A 20,412-nucleotide genomic window follows, 5' to 3' on the forward strand; every position below is an offset into this window, starting at 1 on the left:
ACTTGCCTGGAATGGTATAGGGTCTCCTTGCTTGAGCAGGGGGTTGGACTAGAAGACCTCTAAAGTCCCTTCCAACTCCGTTATTCTGTTATTCTGAATGAGTAACACAACAGCAGACCACAAAGGAAGATCATCTTACAGGCGTACTTAGCTATTTCGGGACTTAGGGATTGTCCCCTTGATATAAACTCTGAAATAACATTTTAGCTTGTTCTAAAGCTTTTTAGGGGCGCGGTGGCTCAGTGGGTTAGGATGCTGAGCTTGTCGATCAGATCGTTGGCAGTTTGGCGGGTCGAATCCCGAGTGCTGCATAACAGAGCGAGCGCCCGTTACGCGTCCCAGCTTCTGCCAACCTAGCAGTTCGAAAGCACGTAAAAAATGCAAGTAGAAAAATAGGGACCACTACGGTGGGAAGGTAACAGCGTTCCGTGCGCCTTTGGCGTCTAGTCGTGCCGGCCACATGACCACGGAGACGTCCTCGGACAAATGCTGGCTCTTTGGCTTTGAAACGGAGATGAGCACCGGCCCCTAGAGTCGGAAACGACTAGCACGCATGTGCAGGGGAACCTTTACCTTTTTACCTTTACCTAAAGCTTTTTAGATTGTTCTAAAGCTTCCAGGAGCTTCATTCCTGTTAACGCTGGAGAAGGCTCCATATCAGGCCAAGAGAAGACAGGATCTTCTCATACGCTCTTTGAGAAGTGTTGTCTCTTGTGAACAGAGCTGTTTGTGATGTGTGAAATGTTGCTTTTGGCTAATGGAGAACATATGGCCAAAAAAAAAAAACCGATCAAGGAAAACTGGCCCAGCAGATGAGGTCTCTTAAAAAAAGAAAGAAAGAAAGAAAATTAAGAAGAGGAAACAGCAAACAAGCTGGAAAGATAACATTTCAAAGCAGCCCTTAAATGAATAACAGATTCAGTTACTGCAAAGGACTCGAGATTTTTTTTTTTACATATATTGTATTTTTGTCTAGTGAAGTTATTTTCAAGAAAAACAAACCCGACATTTTTGGCCTCCTTTTTTTATTATTTAGAAACCGACAGAGCCAGGAAACAAAACAGCCATCCCATAGGTAGCTAGACAGGCAGATATTAGATAGGCCGATATACTGATGCGCAAGTCAACCATCTATATGGGAAGACCCTATAGATGGTTGACTTGTACCTCGGTATATCGGAAGACTGTTCTGTTACGATTGCTCTAAAAATTCCTCATGTCTACCAGTAAGATACTTGATCCTGGAGTGCAGGCTAAATTCTGCCCACAGCCAGCAGTTCGATCCTGACCAGCTAGAGGTTGACTCCAAGGATGGTAAAATGAGGGGCCCAGGTTTTTGGGGGCAATAGGCTGACTCTGTAAACCAGAAGCGGCATATAAGTCTATGTGCTACTGCCACTGCTAGTGTTGTCCTCACTCTTAAGTCCATCCATCTTGCTTGCTTCTTCTTTCTTCCTTTCCAACCATTCCTAGGGTTACGAGCTTTCTCTGTTGATTGTACAGCTTATCTGTACAAAGACTGGGGGATCAAACTGATATCCAATTGGTGTCAACTCTTAATGGCCAGATAGATTTCCCCCCCCCTCCTCCCCCTGGAGGATCTGTCCTTAACCTGATCCGTCTTTTGGGAAAGAATTGGAGAAGACTTACCGATGGGAAAAGTAATCGTAGCTGCAGCAGGGAAGGCCGGTTTACTAGAGGAGAATACAGTGACTTATTGAAGCCTTGTCCTCTTCCCCAAAGAATGAAAATATTATTTCGCTGTTTAAATAACTTGGAGGAGGGAGAGAAGTCAAAACCAATGTTTAAGCCAGGTTCCCAAGGAAAACAAACAGCAGAGGGGAAAGAGGAGAGAGAGAGAGAGAGAGAGAGAGAGAGAGAGAGAGAGAGAGAGAGAGAGAGAGAGAGAGAGAGAGAGAGAGAGAGAGAGAGAGAGAGAGAGAGAGAGAGGATGGTGTGAAGAGTTCATAGGGCCGTGTTTTAATGAACTGGATCAAATGATGGAAGGGAGGACATTTCAGCAGGCTGGTTAAAAAAAGAGAAAAATCTGTGCACCTGGCTGAGAGTTAGAGATGTCTCCCGTGTTATTCTGACATGCTCAGAAGCAACTCGGCTGACCTCATTTAAGCCCGGTGTGTTTCACCAACCCGGCTGATGGGTTTAGCTTGAAGCCATGCGCCAATAGAGAAGAATATTTGCAGCTCAGGGTTGAACGGTGGGGTCCTTGGCGCTCTCTGAGCTGGGTGGTTTTCTTGCAGACGTTTCATGACCCAACTAGGGAACATCATCAGTGCTAGAAGGGAGTTGGGATTTGTGGAGTCAAGGAAAAGGGGATGGAGATGAAGACAACAATGGGGCCCTTGGTGCTCTTGGAGCTTGGCTGTTTTCTTGCAGATATTTCTTTACCCAACCAGCTAACACTAACAATGATGAAAACAGTGCTAGAAATCCGAGGGAAACAACAAAGCTCAGAGGGCACCAAGGAGGGAGTCAGTGGGTTGAGTGGACCCCAAAGCTGAGTTACTTCGGTCGGCTCTCATTCAGTTGACCGTGGGAAAGCAAGTCAAGCGGCCACAAAGAGTGATTTAGTTCACACCACGCTCTTCCTTTGGTTCCTCTTCTGCTCTCCCAGAGGTTGGTGATCCCAAAAATGGCAATTAAGCCAGCCAGGTAAATGAATCAGGGCTGATAGTGGTTCTGTCTGGAGCACAGGAAGATCATTTTAAATCAACGCAAGCACCTTTGTATTATTAGGAAAGCCCTCCAGGCTATTGCACTGTTGGATCCCCGGTTCAGATTGAACCTCCATTCTGCACACAGCCTTTGTTTAAGAGAGTAGGGCACCACCCATGTTTGAAAACACATCTCTCCCCCCCACACACACACACCTTTTTAATGAAAGCTGAAACATTCAAGGAGAATTGCCGGAATATCAGTGGAGGAGAAGAGACTTCTCTAGCCGGTCTCCTGCGGTTGGAAGAGAGTCCCAATAAAATTGCCAGAATGAACGTATGGGTGCCGCGGCTTCATCCGTCTTCAGCAAGACCCCAGGAACAATTAAGCGAGTGATTAAGAATCCGTTTCCCCTGGTTCAGCCTCTGATCGATCCCGCCCGGTATGCACATAAGTCCCTGCATTAATGGGGGTGCAGATGTGCAAATATTAATAATTAAAAGAGGGAAGAGGGGCAAGGAAGAGAGAAAAGGGAACGTTAGGGGGAATGTGCAGATGGGAGTAAATCAGGGGCTAATTCACCTGTCTTCGGCTCCCAGGATGGTACGTAAGAGCTGGGGTGTTTGGAGAGGCGCGGGTCCCCCTTGGGAGTAATAAATGATACCAGGTCTGCCTTAAAAAGAAACAGCAAATAAGTGGGATTTAATTTGGCATGGATTCATTTCAGACCTCAGGATAACCTTAGTTGCTTATGGTCTCCCTATCAAAAAGAGAGAATTGCTCTTTTATATATATACATAGATTTGGTGAATGGGTTCTCTCTCTCTCTCTCTCTCTCTCTGTCAGAGACACACACACACACACAGAGGGAGGGAAGGAGGTTGAAATTTAGCTATGGAAACTCGTTGATGTTGTCAACTCATCCACTTGTCTCACAGCCCATCCTTGCTGAACAGAGTTGTTGTTTTTATGGAGGAAAATGAGAGGAGAAGATGCAGTTGACAGTGTCACCTTGGGCTTTCTGGAGGGCAATTGTGAGATGTGTTGATTATTTGTAGCTCAGGGTTCAACTGCGGGGTCCTTGGTGCTCTCTGAGCTTGGTGGTTTTCTGGCAGATGTTTCATGACCCAACTAGGATACATCATCAGTGCTAGAAGGGAGTGGGGTTTGTGGAGTGAGAAGGAGGAGGAGGAGGAGGAGGAGGAGGAGGAGGAGGAGGAGGAGGAGGAGGAGGACTGTGAGGTCCTTGGTGCTCTGTGAGCTTGGCGGTTTTCTTGTAGATGTTTCATGACCCAACTGGGCAACATCATCAGTGCTAGAAGGGAGTGGCTTGTTTATAGATAGAAGCTCTGAGCATGGCTGTTTCCTTGCAAGCTAGGATGTCTTCAGTGGTAACAACATCAGTGCCAGTAAGGGTTTGTTCCCAGGGGAGTCTGTTACTAGCACTAAGCCCAGTGCTTTTTGCCATTTTGAAGCAGAAAACAAATGAACGCTGGAGTATAAACCCTAAAATGGGATTAAGAGTTTTCTTTTTTAAAAAAAAAATCAAAGAACTTTCCGCAAGAAAAAAAAGTGAGTTTATCTCTGCCTAGGGCCACTCTTAAATCCTCAGAAAAATGTCACTACGTATCCGTCTGTGTGGATGGATGCATGGATGGATGCATGGATGGATGGATAGACGGACAGAAGTTACTCTATGTTTCAATAGAAACAGAAGAACAGAGCTGGAAGGGATCTTGAAGGTCTTCTAGTCCAACCCCCATCTCAAGCAGGAGACCCTATATCACTTCAGAAAAATGGCTGTCTAGTCTCTTCTTAAAAACCTCCAGTGATGGGGCATCCACAACCTCTGGAGGCAAGGAGTTCCACTGGTTAACTCTTCTTATAATCAGAAGGAACCTTGGAGGTCTTCTCGTCCAACCCCTTGCTTTTATTTTTATCTTAATTTCCGTACTTATTATATGTTTTGTTGTTAGCCGCCCTGAGTCCTTCGGGAGATAGGGCGGGATATAAATCCCATCAATCAATAAATAAATAAATAAACTCCCAGAATTCCTCAGCCAGGCAACAATTGTAAATACAGGCGTCTGCATTTTGATCCCATGACCACGGGTCGTAAGTGTGAGGACCGGCTGTAAGTCACTTTTTCCAATGCTTCAAACGGTCACTAAACAAGGACCACCTCTACTGACCTCTCAACTCCCTTGGAGCTATAAACGTGGTTGTTTTTCCTCCCCATAAAATAACATGGTTTATTGTGAGAAAGACTTCAGATAGAATCTCTGTCTGTTTATTCTGGGGGTTCATTTTCATCCATTAAGTGCGTAGTAATGTCTGCCCGGTTATATTTTCTTTCCGATTTCGGTCTCTCGAGCTGACAGGATCAATTGTCCAATACTCTTGTTTTGTAAAATTGTCCTTTATCCTCCAATTAAAATTGTGTGTGAGTGTGGGGGGGACTTTGACCTTGTCTTAAAACAGTCCTGAAATAAATGAATGGGGCTTTCCCTCCCCCCCTCAAACCAATGTAATTGATTCTTCTACTATTCTAATACACACAAACAATTCTCAACTTTGGGCCAGCTTAAGACATCCGCAAGAGAGGTGGAAGAAAGCTGGTAATTATTCTCACCTGCCAATCAGTCCCTATGGGTGAAATTTTCTTCATTAATCTGTGTTTTTCCAATGTTAAGCCGTGTTCCGAACAGCCTGAGCGGTTCACATCTGCCTTTCATAGAGGAACTGTATTTCATATTCAAGGTGATTTTATTTTTCTTTTCAATTTTTTTTCTCCCCCCCCACCCCTCTTTCCCGGGGGTGATTATGTTTCAGAGAGGAACATTCCAAGCAAGAAAGGATGAAGCAGTATAATTTCCTCCCCGTGTCCATATTCATGGCAGATGAAACTTGTGGTGGGCATAGATCTGGAGGCGGCTTGTTTAGTGTCCGTAGAGAGTTACAACAGCACCCCAAAAAAAAGGAGACTTAGGACCGTTTTTTCACACTTAACGACCGTTGTGTCAAAATCCAAAGGCTTGGCAATTGGTTCCTACTTAGGACTGTTGCTGGGTCCCAAGGGCACGTGACCCCCTTTTGCGACCTTCTGACGAGCAAAACCAATGGGGCAGGTTGCCCTTTCCTTGTCTGCATTACCTGAACCAGGTGGAAAGAGACAGTCTAAACTAAAGGCATTAGATCACCTTTCCATCTTGCTGGTATCCAGGGAAGAGAGAGGCAGGCTTCAGCTCTCAGGTGCCTTCACTGCAGCTGCAGAAAAGAAGAAGGAGATCAAAATCTATTAGTGTTCGGGCGATTTAAAAAACAAAATTTTGGGAGAAAAACAGGAACCCCAAGTCTGCTCGAGTTTAGAATGTAGAACATAGAATAATAAGGCTGAAAGAGAGCCCAGAGGTCTTCTAGTCCAACCCCCTACTTCAGCAGAAGACCTTATACTGTATCATCCTGGTCAATTGGTTATCCGGCCTCTTCTTGAAAGCCTCCAGTGATGGAGCATCCGCAACTTATATACCTTATATAGTTAAATTAGGAGGGAAAGGACCAGACGAGGAGAGGCATTGGAGTCAGACATTAAGGGAGGCCAAAATCTTGCACTGAGAAAACTGCCCATAAATTGCTCCAGGTAGCTGGAAATTTGTGGGATAATCATGTTACGTTTGAGGCCACTTAAACCAGCTGAACGGGTGCCTTGATCTTTGGATGCCTTGTAACTTTTCAGAGCTTTGATCCTTATCTGGCTGGGCGGGAGCTGATAATGGGTTTCTTTCACTGCCTACTCAGAAGTAAACCTCACTAAGCACTAAGGGAAGTTGTCTGAGTGTATTCCTTGCTCCACTTTATAGAGGTCATATTTATTTATTAAATTTATATGTCACCTACCTCACTGTCAAAATTGTTGGGCGTTGAAAATTAAAACATTAAGATTAACAAGGAAACAAACAAAACACACACACACACACACACACACACACACACACACACAAAACTAAACTAAAGGGAGCAGTGCATAAATGGAGAGGTGATGGGATCTTTAGCTAATCTACTTTTTAGTGCTTGGGATCAATATTCTTTCTTCCTCGCAGTCTCAGCTATTGCTCTGGGATCGGCTTTGAAGCTGTAGAGTTTGAGACTGCACAGCCCAGTTACAAATGAAGCTGGTCTCTCCAGGAGAAGGAGACAAACCTATTTTTGTTTAGCAGAATAATATGAAATTTTGGCCAGAGGGAATATTACATTAAAATATAGTTTTTCAGCCGACGGATTGGAGATGTCAGACAAGACCCTCAACGGGTCCCTAAAAATTCCCCCCCCCCAAAAAAAGACTTTCTTGGAGTTGGGCAGTGTCCAAAACTAAGCGCTTAAACCACACCAACCTTCACAGCAACCAGAAGAAGGGCTATTTCATCAAGAGACCCTCATGGCGGAAATGTCTAGAAATTCAGCTCTCCAAAAGCAACTTTGAAGAAGCAGGAGAAGAAAGAGCTATGAGGCTGTTGAATGGGGTTGAAAAAGCCTCTTGAGAATATTACGGAGAGCCCAGGAAACAGGACCCGGTGGAGAATGAACCGTTCAGAGTTCTCACTCCAGCTTCAAATTCATCCTCCTTCGGACCTATTACGCAAACCCTCAACTTTCTGGAAGAAGCCTTTGACGCTGGGGAAGGTGGAAGGAAAAAGAAGAGGAAGGACTCATAGTGGCCACGGTTGCATCTTTGGGAGACTTAAAGGATCGGGTTAGGCACAGATCATCCCGGAGAAAAACCTTTCCGTGGGATCGCTCAGAGCCGACACCGATTTTTTTGGATGGCACTGTTGGCAGAAGGCTTGGGGGGAAGAGAAGGCGGTTGAATGAGAAGGTGAAGCTTCCACGAATTAAACAGATGAACCGGTTCCCGTCCTGTCGGGATCCCTTCAATTCTGGCGAAGAAAAAAAAAATGTCGATTTTAAGTTGGGATTTGAGCGAGGAGGAAAGGACTCTTGGCGCCCCGGGCGCGCGACTCTCCAAAAGACGCGTGTTCTTAATGGCCTCCGAAAAACCGCACCACGATTAACATCAAGTACAGAGGAGGCTGCGGATTTTTTTTCCTTTACAAAAAGAAAAAAGAAAAGAAAAGTTAGCTCCGAAAAGTCAGCCAGCCCGGTTGTCTGAATGTTTAAGGAAAGGAAGGAAATAGAGCAGAGGGATGGGTGAGAATTGCGCTCCTGGCAATCCGCGCGTCCCTTCTTTCGTGCAGTCCTCCAGTTTAGACCCCCGAACGACCCCTTTACACTGATTAGGGAAGATGCCTTAATGCCAGCCATCCTCTTCAACGTGCCGCGGATATTGAAAGAAGTTGTTGGTGTTTAGTTTTTTTAAAAGTTATATAGGAAATATACTGCTCAGAAAAATAAAAAAATAAAGGGAACACTTAAACAACACAATGTACTGTATTTAATAGTAGGATGTCTTATTTTCTGTTCCCTTTATTTATTTATTTTTGAGCAGTATATTTTTACCACCATTTACTGTTGGTGTCCTTTGAGAATTGCCGGGTGCGTGAGCCTGCAAAATAGAAAAGGGCAAGCGCGCAAAGTCTCTCCAGAAATATATCTTCCTTGGCGCCTTTATCTTAAAATAACATAAATGCGGCTGCCTTTTTTTTAAAACGGCTGATACCTACACACACACACACACACACACACCGGGTGCCGGGGTGCCAGGTCGGAAACGAAGGAAAATACATTTCTTTCCCCACCCCCTACTCCCCAGATAATTTCTTTCCAGCACGTGGCAAAGTTCCCCCGTCGATTAAAGCGCGGGCCAGCCACTTTCGTTCCTGCCTTCACAGGCTAAGCTTGCTTTAACCCTGGTTTGTTTGCAGGGTTGCCATTATAAGAAGCCAGGGTCGCGGTGCTTTGGGAGGCGCTGATTTGGGGTTGGTTTCGTTCCAACCTATTGTCTGAATTGTGCCCACCGCCACTTGAAAAGGGGCGAGCAACTTGGGCATCGCTCAGCCCTTTGGGACCGCCCGAAATCTTATTTGGGGTTTTGTTCCTGCGTGTCCAGAGAGGTTTCTAAAACATTTAAGTCACCCGGAGTGGACCCGTCTGAGTCTAAAGTGGGTGTGCAAACCCCAATTCTTTGCTTCTTAAGAGAATCACACTGGCTGACGGAGAGAAAGATCGGAGCTCCTCTATCTATCCCATAATAACGAGGCTTGCCCGCTCCGCGTCGAGCGGATTAGCGCGCGTTGCAAGAAAGCGCGGATTTATTTTATTTTATTTTTTTAATCTCGGCTGCGCTGACTCAAGCGGCAGCGCTCCCCTCCTCGAGAACGCCTTCAGTTTGCCTGGCATCCCTGTTTTCTGCCGTTTCTTCGGCCGGAAAGAAACCCTGGCTTGTTTTTTTTTTTTTACCCTAGCCCTTGGAATCAGCCGGGGAATGCCAGATCCGCGTTAGATTATTCGAGCTTTATTCGGAGCCGCGCTTCTTACTGTATTCGTGTTTCCCTCCCTTAAACCTTCTTATTTTATTTTATTTTTATTTTTTATTACATTTATATCCCGCCCTTCTCCGAAGACTCAGGGCGGCTTACAAGCTTAGCAGTAGCCTTCATTCTATGGATATGCCTGCTTGTTAGGGCTTTCACACACACACACCCAAGCGGCATTATTATAAAGTCAGCTTATTGCCCCAACAATCTGGGTCCTCATTTTACCTACCTCGGAAGGATGGGAAGGCTGAGTCAACCTTGAGCCTGGTGGGATGCGAACGACGGCCCTGCGAGGGAGACTTTAAAAGGGTTGATCAAAAAAAAAAAAGGCTGATCGAGGCGGTGGGGGGAGGGAGAGGATTGGAAGGGTCTCTCCCTCCCCCTAACGCTACTGGGACTCTCCGACGGCAAGATTAAGGCTCCAAGTCGCGCAGAAACGGGCAGCCTATGAAAAGAGATGGATCGATCGCCCCCCCCCCCCGAAGAAAAAGCATCTTGGAAGCCAAGATAGGGTAGGGTGCGTTCGGCACAGGGACCACTAGGGGGCAGAGCGCGCGCGAGGCAAGTCCACCCGAGATTCTGTACCTGGTGGTTCACCGCCCTGATTCCTAACCCTGGTTTGTGGCAGTACCCCAGGTTCTGAGTCTGCCCCCCCCCCCCCGTACCCTGGGCTGTACACCAACCCACCCCACTTCGGCCTGCCTGGCGTGTTGTGTCTTTCATTTAGGACTCAGCGGAAGCTCCGGTAACTGGATCAACCTGCTTTCTGGGTTGGCTTAGAAACGGAGGCTCCAACGAAGTGAAAGGGCTGAGAGTTTACACTAACCAAATGCACCAAGACACATCCCAAGCTGTCCATAGGTCTTGACAAGCTTGCAAGCCTGGGGGATAGTTTAATTCAGCAAACTGTGATCCTGTCCGTCTTGGGTTTGTGTGTGGTTGGGCAAAGCCAACCCAGTCTGTTTCCCTACAAGCGAAGCTTCAACTGTCTGCTTTAATTCCTGGGTAAACAAGAGATGAAGGTACTTGCAACATTTTTTAACCTGGCACCTTCTGGTGTGAACCGCCACACCCATCTGGCATGGCCAATATAGCCTAGGGGTATGGGGATGAAGGGACGCGGTGGCTCAGTGGGTTAGGACGCTGAGCTTGTCGATCAGAAGGTCGGCAGTTTGGCAGGTCGAATCCCGAGTGCCTCGTAACAGAGTGAGCGCCTGTTACTTGTCCCAGCTTCTGCCAACCTAGCAGTTCGAAAGCACGTAAAAATGCAAGTAGAAAAATAGGGACAGAGTGAGCGCCTGTTACTTGTCCCAGCTTCTGCCAACCTAGCAGTTCGAAAGCACGTAAAAATGCAAGTAGAAAAATAGGGACCACTACGGCGTCTAGTCAAACGGAGATGAGCACTGGTCCCTAGAGTTGGAAACGACTAGCATGCATGTGCGGGGGGAACCCTTTACCTTTACCTTATGGGAATGATGGTCCATGCCTTGGGATTTAGATGACCAATTAGGAGAGCCTCCTCTGGTTAAGGCTGGCCAGTTAGGGCCCCTGGAAAGGGAAGCCTCCTGTGTGGTGCAAGGAACAGGGCTGGAAGACCCCTTTGGCCTCTTAGAGACTTTAAAAGAGAGAGAGAGAAGCAAAAGGAACATTTATTTTTTCCTAGCAGTTTTGCTTTCCAGAGGTTTGGTCCAGTTTTCAGAGAGAAAGTTGAGGGAAACAAAGCCCGGTATTGTGGCCTTTGCACCCAAACTATGCAAGAAAATTAAATTTGAAAGCGGGGGGTGGGGGGATTGAAAACAAAAAGGACAAGGCAGTTCGGGATCATTTCAGAACCCGCCATGAATCGAGAGATGCTTTTTTGCTCAAGCCAATCTTTTTACACCCTCTTCCAACCCTTGGATGAAAGCTCATCATACTAGCCACGCTCCTTCGCACATGATAGCTTATTCAATAAACCATTGTGAGAAAAAATACGGGGAGGGGGGTAAAATATAATCCCAATCTCAGTCAAAACGGCTGATTTAGGATCATTCCCGGCTGGAGGGGGGGGGGGAAAGAGGGGAAATACTTCCAAAATGGTACGAATTGCTCTGTTACTCTGAATTTGGGCAGCGGAAGGAAGGAGAGATTGAACTGAGCAAACTCGACAGCCCTTCCGGTTTTTCCCACGGGCGAACCGGAAGTTTCAGCCAGATGGTGAACGGGAGACCACTAGGAAATTCAGCTTGGATTCGAATTGGGGAATCCAGACCCCATCGCGAGGGGGGAGTCCAGGGTTGCGCAAGCAGGGAGAAATGGCGGAGGAAGGGGGATCAAAACGCAGGTTAGAGCCAACCTATGGCCAAACTTTGATCCATCCAGGATGGAGTCAAAGTAACCATCTATAACAGCCAGGGCTTCTGGCGAGCCCTGCCTTGCGCAGTGGGGAGGCTAACCAGAGACTCCTGCCTGCCTTTCCGTCTGCTTTCTCTTTCGCTCTCCTCGAGAGTAAGTTTCCTTGAAACTCAAGGGCGATTTTGTTCCCACCAGCGAACAGGCAGAGCGACCCTCTTCGATCTTGGAAAGGAGAGTAAGCCGATTCGCACATTAGAGCTCTACACGGATCTGCAGCTTTGGGCTTAAGGACGAAGGATGAAACTCGCTTCCCTCGCCCCCATCCCTCGAGTGGGAAATGGGGGAGGCTCCGAGGTCCTCGGTTCAAGTCTGATCCTGGACGGAAGTGGGTTACCGATGGGTGAATGTCGTTGGTCCGAAGACAAGGTAAGTGATGTCTCGGATTATTTTATTTTTTCCCCTTGGGTTCTTTCCTGGGGGGGGGGCTTACATCTCTCTGCCTGAAATGATCCTCCTCTTTCACACCGGGCGCCCTTTACTTGCTTTCACACGTCGTCTTCCTTTAAGCCACTTCGTTACTCCCTCGGCGTTAATCATGGCTAAATTTCTGGCTAAGAAGAAGCCCGCTCGCTGCTTAAGCTGCAGCGCAGAGTGTTTGAGAGTTAAGCCAGGAACCAAGTGGCAAATAGCCTTTCGTGGGAACGCAACTTACTGGGTTCAGGAAGGTACTCCGTTTAGCGCGGGTTGAAAACGAGAAGCGATGGCGGCGAAGTTGATTTCGGGGTTACAGGCTGGAGCGGCTGTGGTCCGAATCTGCCCTTCTCCGCGCGATCTCCTCGCCCGGCGTTTATTTCTTGTCTTTTCTTATATTTCTGCCCGCCCGTTTCAAAAGTGGCGTCCGCTCCAGAGTCGCTCCGCACCGACTCCAGATTGGAGGCGGATTGCCAGGACCGAGAAACGGAGCCCAAGCTGCTTCAGCTATCCACATGTTGAGCTTCTTGGAGAAAGATATTAAACTAGATCGGGGTGGGCAAATTCATTTTCCCAAGAGGCTGGGCCAGACCAGCAGAAATATGAAGGTGCTAAGCACGCACACCTACATACCTTAATTTTTTTAAAAAAAAATCTTTTTAAAATAAAACCAAAATAAAAATCCATGGGGTCCGGACAAGGACAGCCAAAAGGCTGGATGTGGGGCCGGGGGTGGTGGTGCGTGTCGTAAAATACCCAGATCTGGACTAGATAAACTGGCAATGAGGCCTAACGTGATGAAATCCAGAGTTGCGCACATTTTACCCCAGTGTCAGGCGCTCCCTCGCGCGCCTTTCTTCGCGGGTGTAAAATGCTACTTTCCAGATAGGGACCCTTGGCATTTCCTTGCGCCCCACTTCTTCACCCTTAGTTTAGAATTTGTTCCAAAAGCTGGAGACGCGATTTTTAAATTTGATTTATAATGGATCTTTAAAGGAATGAATATTTAGTGCTCACGCTGTGTGTGTGTGTGTGTGTGTTGTTGGTTCCTTGTAGAGGCTGGGGGAATTAGGGGGGTTGTTTTGCGCGGCGGGACGAGGCGTATTTCTCCGAGTAAACGCTCCCCACGTTTCCCCCGGACACTCGGACTTCGTTGCAGACTATTCGGCGTCTTGACGGTGACCTCCCAGGCACTTTTCAAATTTTCGAATTGTTCAATTCTTGGTTCGGAATTACTACCGTAGGAGCGCGGGATAAGCTGGAGAAAGAGAACGTTCGTTTTCAGGGGAAAACCTTGAATTTGGTTAGATCCAAAAGTGACCTTGGATTTTAATTTCGGGCTGAATGGATTTTACCAATCTATTCAGCTTTCGGGGGCGGGGACGTTAAGAGGGAAAGGGGTCCCGAGACGTTAAGTTGATTTTTAGTTGCGAGCTCAAAATTTTAAAGCACTTTATTATTAGTCATTACTAAGTTTCTTCGCTCACGGACTGCAAGAAATCGGGTTTTTACTGGGGGGGGGGGCGGGGCGGAAAACCACTCCGATTTCTCTAAACTGGGGGTAAAAAGAAGCAATGTCAAAGGAAAGTTATCAAAGTGACAGATTTCTGGATAGGCAGGGAGATTTGGGGAAAGTAACCAAGGTAGACTCCTGCGCGCTCTTGTGTATTAGGGTTTGATAGGCAAATAATGTCTGTAACTAAGGTATTTTCCTGCCGCTGGCATGTGGCATTTTGCACTTCGTATTTTTGGAAGACGAAAATGTGTTCTCCTCTCTTCCCAAACGTAATTTTAAATGTAGGAAACCAAGGCTAAGGAACCGTAACAACGGGGTTTTGATTTTATTCCATCTTTTACAAGTTATTTTATATGGTTTTTTTCCTACGTCGCCTTTATCATTTTTTTAAATAACTCAAGGCCGGGGTCATATCTAATACTCTTTCCTCCTCTTATTTTCCCCACAACAACCCCGTGAGGTGAACTGGGCTGAGAGAGAGAGAGAGAGAGAGAGAGAGAGAGAGAGAGAGAGAGAGAGAGAGAGAGAGAGAGAGAGAGAGAGAGAGAGAGAGAGAGATCCAAAAGATCGTCTTGTCTTCAGAATCTGTTTTTTTTAAGAAACCAGAAATTTAAACGCAGATCATCAAAGGCAAAAGTTTTTAGCTTGCCATTTATTTTGCCTTGATATTTTGTAAAAGTTAATAAACGCCCTGCTTTGAAAAACCACTGCCGCCAGATGTGCTCAGAAGCTATCCCAATTAATAAATTGTAGCTCTGTAATACAGTGTATAGACTCAGCGTAAGCTTGCAAATAGACTTAAACCTTCTCGTCTTGAAGCAGCCAAGAAAGGCTTAAAGCCCGCTTCTTCTGGCTGATTCCCGATGGGTCTACTCGGAGGCGGGATGAATTTGGACCCAGACTCATCCTGGCCAGCAGTACAAGATAGGAAGGCTGTCATTTCTTAATCCTCCTCGCCTCACTCCGCCCCAAAAAAGTGAGCCAAGAATTACAGTTTCTGTCTCGTTGAGAATCAAAGAGGCGAAATATTCAATATTCAACGGCAGTTAAGTCAAGTCAAGATTCCACTGGCAGTTAAGCAAAGACTTTAAACAACGTTTTCAGGATGGAAATAAAACTAAATGCCAGTTCCAGTTAACGTTGCGCGAAAGAGGGGGGGGGCAGATCCCCGCTCCTTTTTTTTTTTTTTTTTTTTTTTTGAGGCCTGTCTCTGGCTGGGCGTTTGGGGCTCTACCTGCAGTTCAGAAGCCGGGCTCGCTCGCGTTCACAAAGCAGGCCCGGAAGGAGGGAGAAAAGGAAGTAATCCTGGATGCGTCTTTATCAAACGGGGTCCCCATTCGCACCAAAACGGGGCTTGAGTTTTTACGCGCGCCAGGGAGCAGAACTGAAATTTAAAAAAATCAAAAAAAAATCGGGGCAATCACGCCAGGATAGGCCTTCTTTTTTCCTCCTCCAGCCCACTCAAAATTTCAGGCACCCCCCTCCTTCCCTCGCCCCCCCCCCCACCGCAGCCCAAGAAGGGTCCGCGCTGTGGCCCTCTAAGCATCGCAGAGCACCTTTGGTCGGGAAACAAGAAACGCGGAGAACTTGGCACGAGGGTGCGGGTGTGGGGGGTTTGGGGTGGGGGGTGGGGGGTGTCGGGCCCTGGCCGGACCCAGCGCTCCTCCTCGCGGCCTGCGCGCCAGAGGGGGGGGGTGGGTGGGCGCTGGTGCGCGGAGAGGGTTTGCCGCTTTTGGGGTGGCAGGGAAGCCTGGATCGCTCGCTCCAAGGGTTGAAAATCAGAGGGTGGTCTTCCGCGAGGCGGATTTAAACATTCCAGATCCTGGGCGCAGAGTGTGGTTTGGCATTTGAGGGAAGGGCTAATTCAGCCGAGAGTGACCGAGTTTGGGCGTCTGCGCGCGTTTCCAAGAGTTTTTTTTTTCTCTTTTCTTTTTCTTGCCCAGGTGCCAAGCCAGACACACACACCCCCTTCCTGGACCCCCAGATCACGCAAAAGGCTTGCACAGAAGGGGAGGAAGAAGACAGGGGCTAGCTACCCCCGCCCCGCCCCGTTCTCCTAACCCCGAGTCCCTGATGGACAGACCTCCAGCCCGGGTGCGCCTTTGGCAACACTCCAGGCGCTTTCTCTCACTATCCCCAAACCAGCAGAGAAACACACACACCCTACCCCCCCACCCCCACCCATTTTCTCCCTTCCTGGACATAACCTGCAGATCAGTGGCCGGCAGGAAGGGCGCATATTCCCGCGCCCCCACCCCCGAAGGGAAGAGTAGCAGAGGTGCCTACCTGCCAGACGAGGCGAGCTGGCTGTTCCTTGTGAATTTAGCGCGGGGTCTCTTTGACAGGAGATGGGGGAGTTGGGGGGAGCACGGATCCACGCAGCCTTCTTCTTCCTTCTTGCCTTCTCCGCGTGCCCTCCCCCGCCCCGTTCAGCTCACGACTGTTGCTGGATAGTCCCTAACTATCCCTCCCCTTTGCAAATCTCTCCCCCCCCCCTTGCCTTACCCAATTATTCCTTTTAAAACAGCCCAACTGTAAACGTCTCTTTCTCTCTCCTTTTCAAGCTTTCCCCTTCCCCCGTTTCTCTGCTCCCCGCTCCCTGCCCGCCTGCCCGCAGCGCTTGCCCTTCATTGGCGTCTCTGGACGGGTTACCTGCCGAAAATCTCCTCCTGTTCTCCACCTGGCTGAGGGCTCCTTTTGTCACGGCTGACTGCCCCTCGAGGGAGGGGGCTTGCCTCGTCTCTCTCTCTCCCCCCCCTCCTTTCTCTCCTCCCTGCTTTATTTCTCGATCCCTTTCGCTCCCTTTCTCTTTTTTTCCTCCGTTCACTTTTTTTTTTGTTTGGCCGCCCCATATTTTATTTTTTATTTTTTTTTGCGCGTAAGCGGACGCACTATTTGACAGGCGAGGGACCGCCTCACTGCGGCGTAGGGATATTAGGCACACCGATTGGGAGTTCAAATGTCAGCAAGTTTTTTTTCTCCCTTTCCCCTCCTCCTCCTCCTCCTCTTCTTCTCTTCTCTCTTTCTCTCTCTCTCTCTCTCTCTCTCTCTCTCTCTCTTTCCCCCCTCCCCTTCCATCTCCGCCTTTTTGGGGAAAGGAGGGGAGGCGGAGGCGAGGCGGTGGCGGCGGCGGGGCGGATGTATTCCTCCGCAGCTGCTTTCCGCCGCTTGTAAACCGAGCGCCTCCCGGCTCGGGAGTTTTGGATGGCATTTGGGCCGAGGAGAGCTCCCGAGGAGACAGCTTGTGCATGCAGTGCCGGGCGTCTCCCTGCTCCGGGGAGGGCCTGGCCGCCCCCTCCGCCCCGAGAGAGGCCCCGGAGGCGCCTTTCAGCCAGCAGGTGACCTCCCCGGCCGCCCCGCCGATGGACGGCCGGCTGCTTCGGCCTCTCGGCTGCGCCCCGCTCGCCTTTGCCGTCGGCACCGTCCCGCAGCTCCGCGGCCCGGAGCCCAGCCGGGGCGGCCGCTAACCGCCGCTGCTTTCCCTCGCGTAGCCCTCCTTCCGCCCCATGGACGTGGCCGCGGGACCGGAGGCGCTGGAAAACTGCTTGAATCGCGGCTCGTTGAATTGCGCCAAGATGCTGGACGGGATTAAAATGGAGGATCGGCCGCTGCGCTCGGGGCCCGCCACTTTGGGAGTCCTCTTGGGTGAGTTCGCCTCTTCCGCGCTTTCCCTCCCAACTTTCCTGCCAGTTAAAATCTCTCTCTCTCTCTCTCTCTCTCTCTCTCTCTCTCTCTCTCTCTCTCCCCCCCCCCCATCCCCCACTCCACTCCAGAAATAAAACTCGCCCTCCTTGGTCCCGATCTCACACGCGCTCGCCCTCCTTTCTTCCTTTCTCTCCGGTCTCCAGGGCCGAACAGTTGCGGTTAAAGATGCCCGGCCGCTTGGCCAAGGAGAGGCGGGTTACCCTGGCTGAGAATCCACATGTAAAGGGCAGGGCAGGCTGGAAGGAACCACTTGCACGCCAATGCGCGCCCGGCCTTGACTTACATTCCGGACTGAGTGATACACAAGTGTGTTTCTTTTTTTTTCCCGCCCCCCTTCCCGTGCTGTCTCAAGGGTCCAACCGGAAACATTTCCAACTTATTTTATCCCGCTTCCAACCCATCAAACCTCCCCCTGCCGAAAACCGGCTGTTTGCAAAAGCTGCTACTGATGCGTTTCGCGTGGTCCAACTTTTGAACCCGAATCGCTGCGCTTTATCTTCCTTGGCGAGGACGGTTAAAAAAAAAAACAAAAAACAAAAACAAAAAAAAAACAAGCTGGGTCTTCTCGGGGCTGCTTGCACGTCAGAAGGGGCGCCCGCGTCGACACGCTTCCGGGTTCCCAGAGAATTCGGTTGTTTGGCACGCTTGTTAAGCTCTGGCTAAACGATCTATAAAGGAGTGACGCCTGCAGGACGGGACGAAGCGCTCAGCTCAGGCGTATCTCGTGGGAGAGCCCTGAGTTCGAATGGACAGTGTGTTTGTGTGTTTTGTGCGCCTCCCCGATACTTCTCGAGGTGAACTGATTTAATCTTGAACTTCTGGCGGAGAAAGTCTGGCCCGTTTGCTTTCCTTTCGCCTCTCTCTTCCGGAAGACGCGATGCGCTCACTTTTTCCTTGGACAACCTCTTCTGACAACCTCCTCCCGAGTTTAAGCCTGGTTCTCCCCGAAGCCCCTGCTTCAATCGGGCCTCAATCCCCACTGCAATTCTTCTCCCTCTCCGCCCCGCCCCCCCCCAAAAAAGCTGGTTCCCTCCCCGTGTGGATCCTAAGCTGGCCAAGTGAAATCTGCCAGCTGCTGTCAACGAACACGGCTTCTCCTTGAGACAATTTTCCCTTAACATTATGCAGCGCATGCCAAATTCCGAGAGAAACTTCTTCAAAAAGGAGGTTTGTAGGCTGTCAATCCAGCCTACTGCTCTGAAGCCCCCTCATTTCTTCTGATTTGCAAGGCTAGGCTTTCCTCTCTCACATCCCCGGGATTGCAGCCTGATGGCATTAAGGCATGAATGCCTGATGGCATTAAGAGGGTCCTTCTCCTTCCCTGGTATGAGGGCATGTCTTAATAATGTGCCGAACTGGGGCTGTTTTTTTTTAATTATTTATTAAATTTATTCACTATTGAATTAGAGGAACATGAACCATTTAAGCCAGGGCTGAAAGGAAAAGGCCTTTAAACCTGTGTTTTTAACTTGGTCGCCATCGAGACAAACTTCTTGGTGTGTTTGGATAAGTCCCATTATTTTACTTTTTTTCTCTCCCTCCTCCCCTTGGCCATTATCTTATAGTTTATTTTTTGAGCCAGGCCAAATGAAATAATAGTCCTAATAACAACTGCCCACTACAGCAGTGCTATTGCTAGTAAAACATAATGATGATGATAACTACTATGGAATAATAAATGTGTTTGGGGGATGATTCTGGCGAAGGAGTTCAGGGATATAAATGGCTAAAGATGACTTTTTGCCTTGACCAGAATCCCAGGCATGCTTTTTTTGGAAATGAGCCTTGAGGCATCCTGTTTGGCTATTAATCTTCAAGAACAGGGATTGCAAATATTTGGATTCCCATCAGAAACTCACCTCTGTCTCCTTTAATCTAGCTTCTCTTTTCCTGGTTGAAGGAATGGAGAATTGAGATCTTTGGGGAAAACTCTGTGAGGTCCTGTGTGGGATCTTAATTGTCTGCTCTTCTCTCCCAGATCAATTGACTTCGCCAGCTCAGCTTCGTTTTGGTCCACCGAAGTCCACGGCTAATAATAATAAATGGGTGATTGTAGGGAGGAAGCCTTAAAATAACAAATATATAACCGGCGCCATTCTAGTTCTTGAGTGGGAATTAAGAAGGACCGCTGCATCCAGGCATTTCAAAGCCACCCTAGGCCCCCGGGTGAACCAATCCTTCTTAAAACACAACGCTGTGGATTTGTTGGGGTGATTTTGCATTGTCTTGTTTTCTCTTTTTTCATACTTTTTCTCTCTCTCTCTCTATTTCTCTCTCTCTCTCTCTCTCTCTTTGCCCCTTTGCTGCTCCCTTCCCTCCTTCAGGGTCCGATTGTCAACACCAGGCAGTTTGTGAGGGGTGCCAGCGTCCCATCTCCGACCGCTTCCTGATGCGTGTCAATGAATCCTCATGGCACGAAGAATGCTTGCAATGCGCCGTCTGCCAACAGGCGCTAACCACCAGCTGCTACTTCCGAGACCGGAAGCTTTACTGCAAGCAAGACTACCAACAGTAAGATCTTTACCCTTATTTTTACTTTTCCTTTTTAGCCACTGGAATTCTTCCCTGCTCAATCCCAAGTTTGATCTCATTTATAACTGTATCCCGGTGGAACGGGGTGGGGGGAGAGGCATAAAGCAGCGAAGTCGAAAAATTGAGGATGATTTCCTAGAGAATAAGTCCAGCTTTTTGGGTCAAAGAGTGGTAGCTCCACCCCTTTGCTTTAGAACCCATTGTTGCGGATAAAAGAGCTGTAGCTCCGCCCCTTTGCTTTAGAACCCATTGTTGCATCATCCAGTGGAACGTTCCATTTTGTTGCTTTAGAGGGACCATCCTGGGGCTGAACTGGTTTTCCCCATCCATGGATCTCTCTCTTTCCTTTATCCTCCCCTCCTCTTTGAGCTACTCTGTGTCGTGTGCAATTTGGAAAAAAAGGTGTAGAGGGTATTTGGGGTGGATATTGGAGGTTGGATGGGGGGGGAAATGGTTTGACTTCACGACAAGTGGATTTGGGGGAGATGGCTGGGGAATAAAACTGGGTCACTCGTGACATATGTGGTGGTATTTATTAAGTATTCTCAAGCTTATTAAGTATTCCCAGGTGAGTAGAGGCTGGATGTCTTTGTCCGTTCCTTGTGCCGCCCTCTCTGATCCAACCTGAATAGCTTTTCGGTTGCATTGCTTGCAGATTTGGGTCACTTCCTAGTAAAATCCTCTCTGAGC

The 20,412-nt window shown here is 48.5% G+C and overlaps 2 protein-coding genes and 1 long non-coding RNA gene across 7 annotated transcripts in view; 2 read left to right on the plus strand and 1 right to left on the minus strand.

Annotated features, from left to right (window-relative positions):
* The window catches only part of MVB12B (multivesicular body subunit 12B), a 51,333-nt gene extending 43,265 nt beyond the window's left edge, over positions 1–8,068 (plus strand). Inside the window, exon 13 of the mRNA XM_083375184.1 lies at positions 7,073–8,068. The gene's annotated coding sequence lies outside the window, so the exon portion shown is untranslated. The remainder of the gene's footprint in view (positions 1–7,072) is intronic.
* LOC310647749 lies at positions 1,957–15,970 on the minus strand. The gene is made up of 4 exons (XR_014493930.1): positions 15,772–15,970; positions 5,874–5,940; positions 3,256–3,346; positions 1,957–3,131 (listed from the first exon to the last, which is right to left on the minus strand). It is a non-coding gene; the product is annotated as an uncharacterized lncRNA (long non-coding RNA).
* A 179-nt stretch (positions 15,971–16,149) lies between these two features.
* Positions 16,150–20,412, plus strand: part of LMX1B (LIM homeobox transcription factor 1 beta) — a 141,600-nt gene continuing 137,337 nt past the window's right edge. For all 5 annotated transcript variants that reach the window (XR_014493916.1, XR_014493917.1, XR_014493918.1 and 2 more), the window contains exons 1-2: positions 16,150–17,130; positions 19,515–19,701. Coding sequence is in view for 2 of the 5 variants with exons in the window: in XM_083375166.1 (XP_083231292.1) it covers positions 16,992–17,130; positions 19,515–19,701 (326 nt within the window). In the remaining 3 variants the exon portion in view is untranslated. The remainder of the gene's footprint in view (positions 17,131–19,514; positions 19,702–20,412) is intronic.

This window comes from Vipera ursinii (genome assembly GCF_947247035.1).
Source record: "Vipera ursinii genome assembly, chromosome: 16".
Lineage (NCBI taxonomy): Eukaryota > Metazoa > Chordata > Lepidosauria > Squamata > Viperidae > Vipera > Vipera ursinii.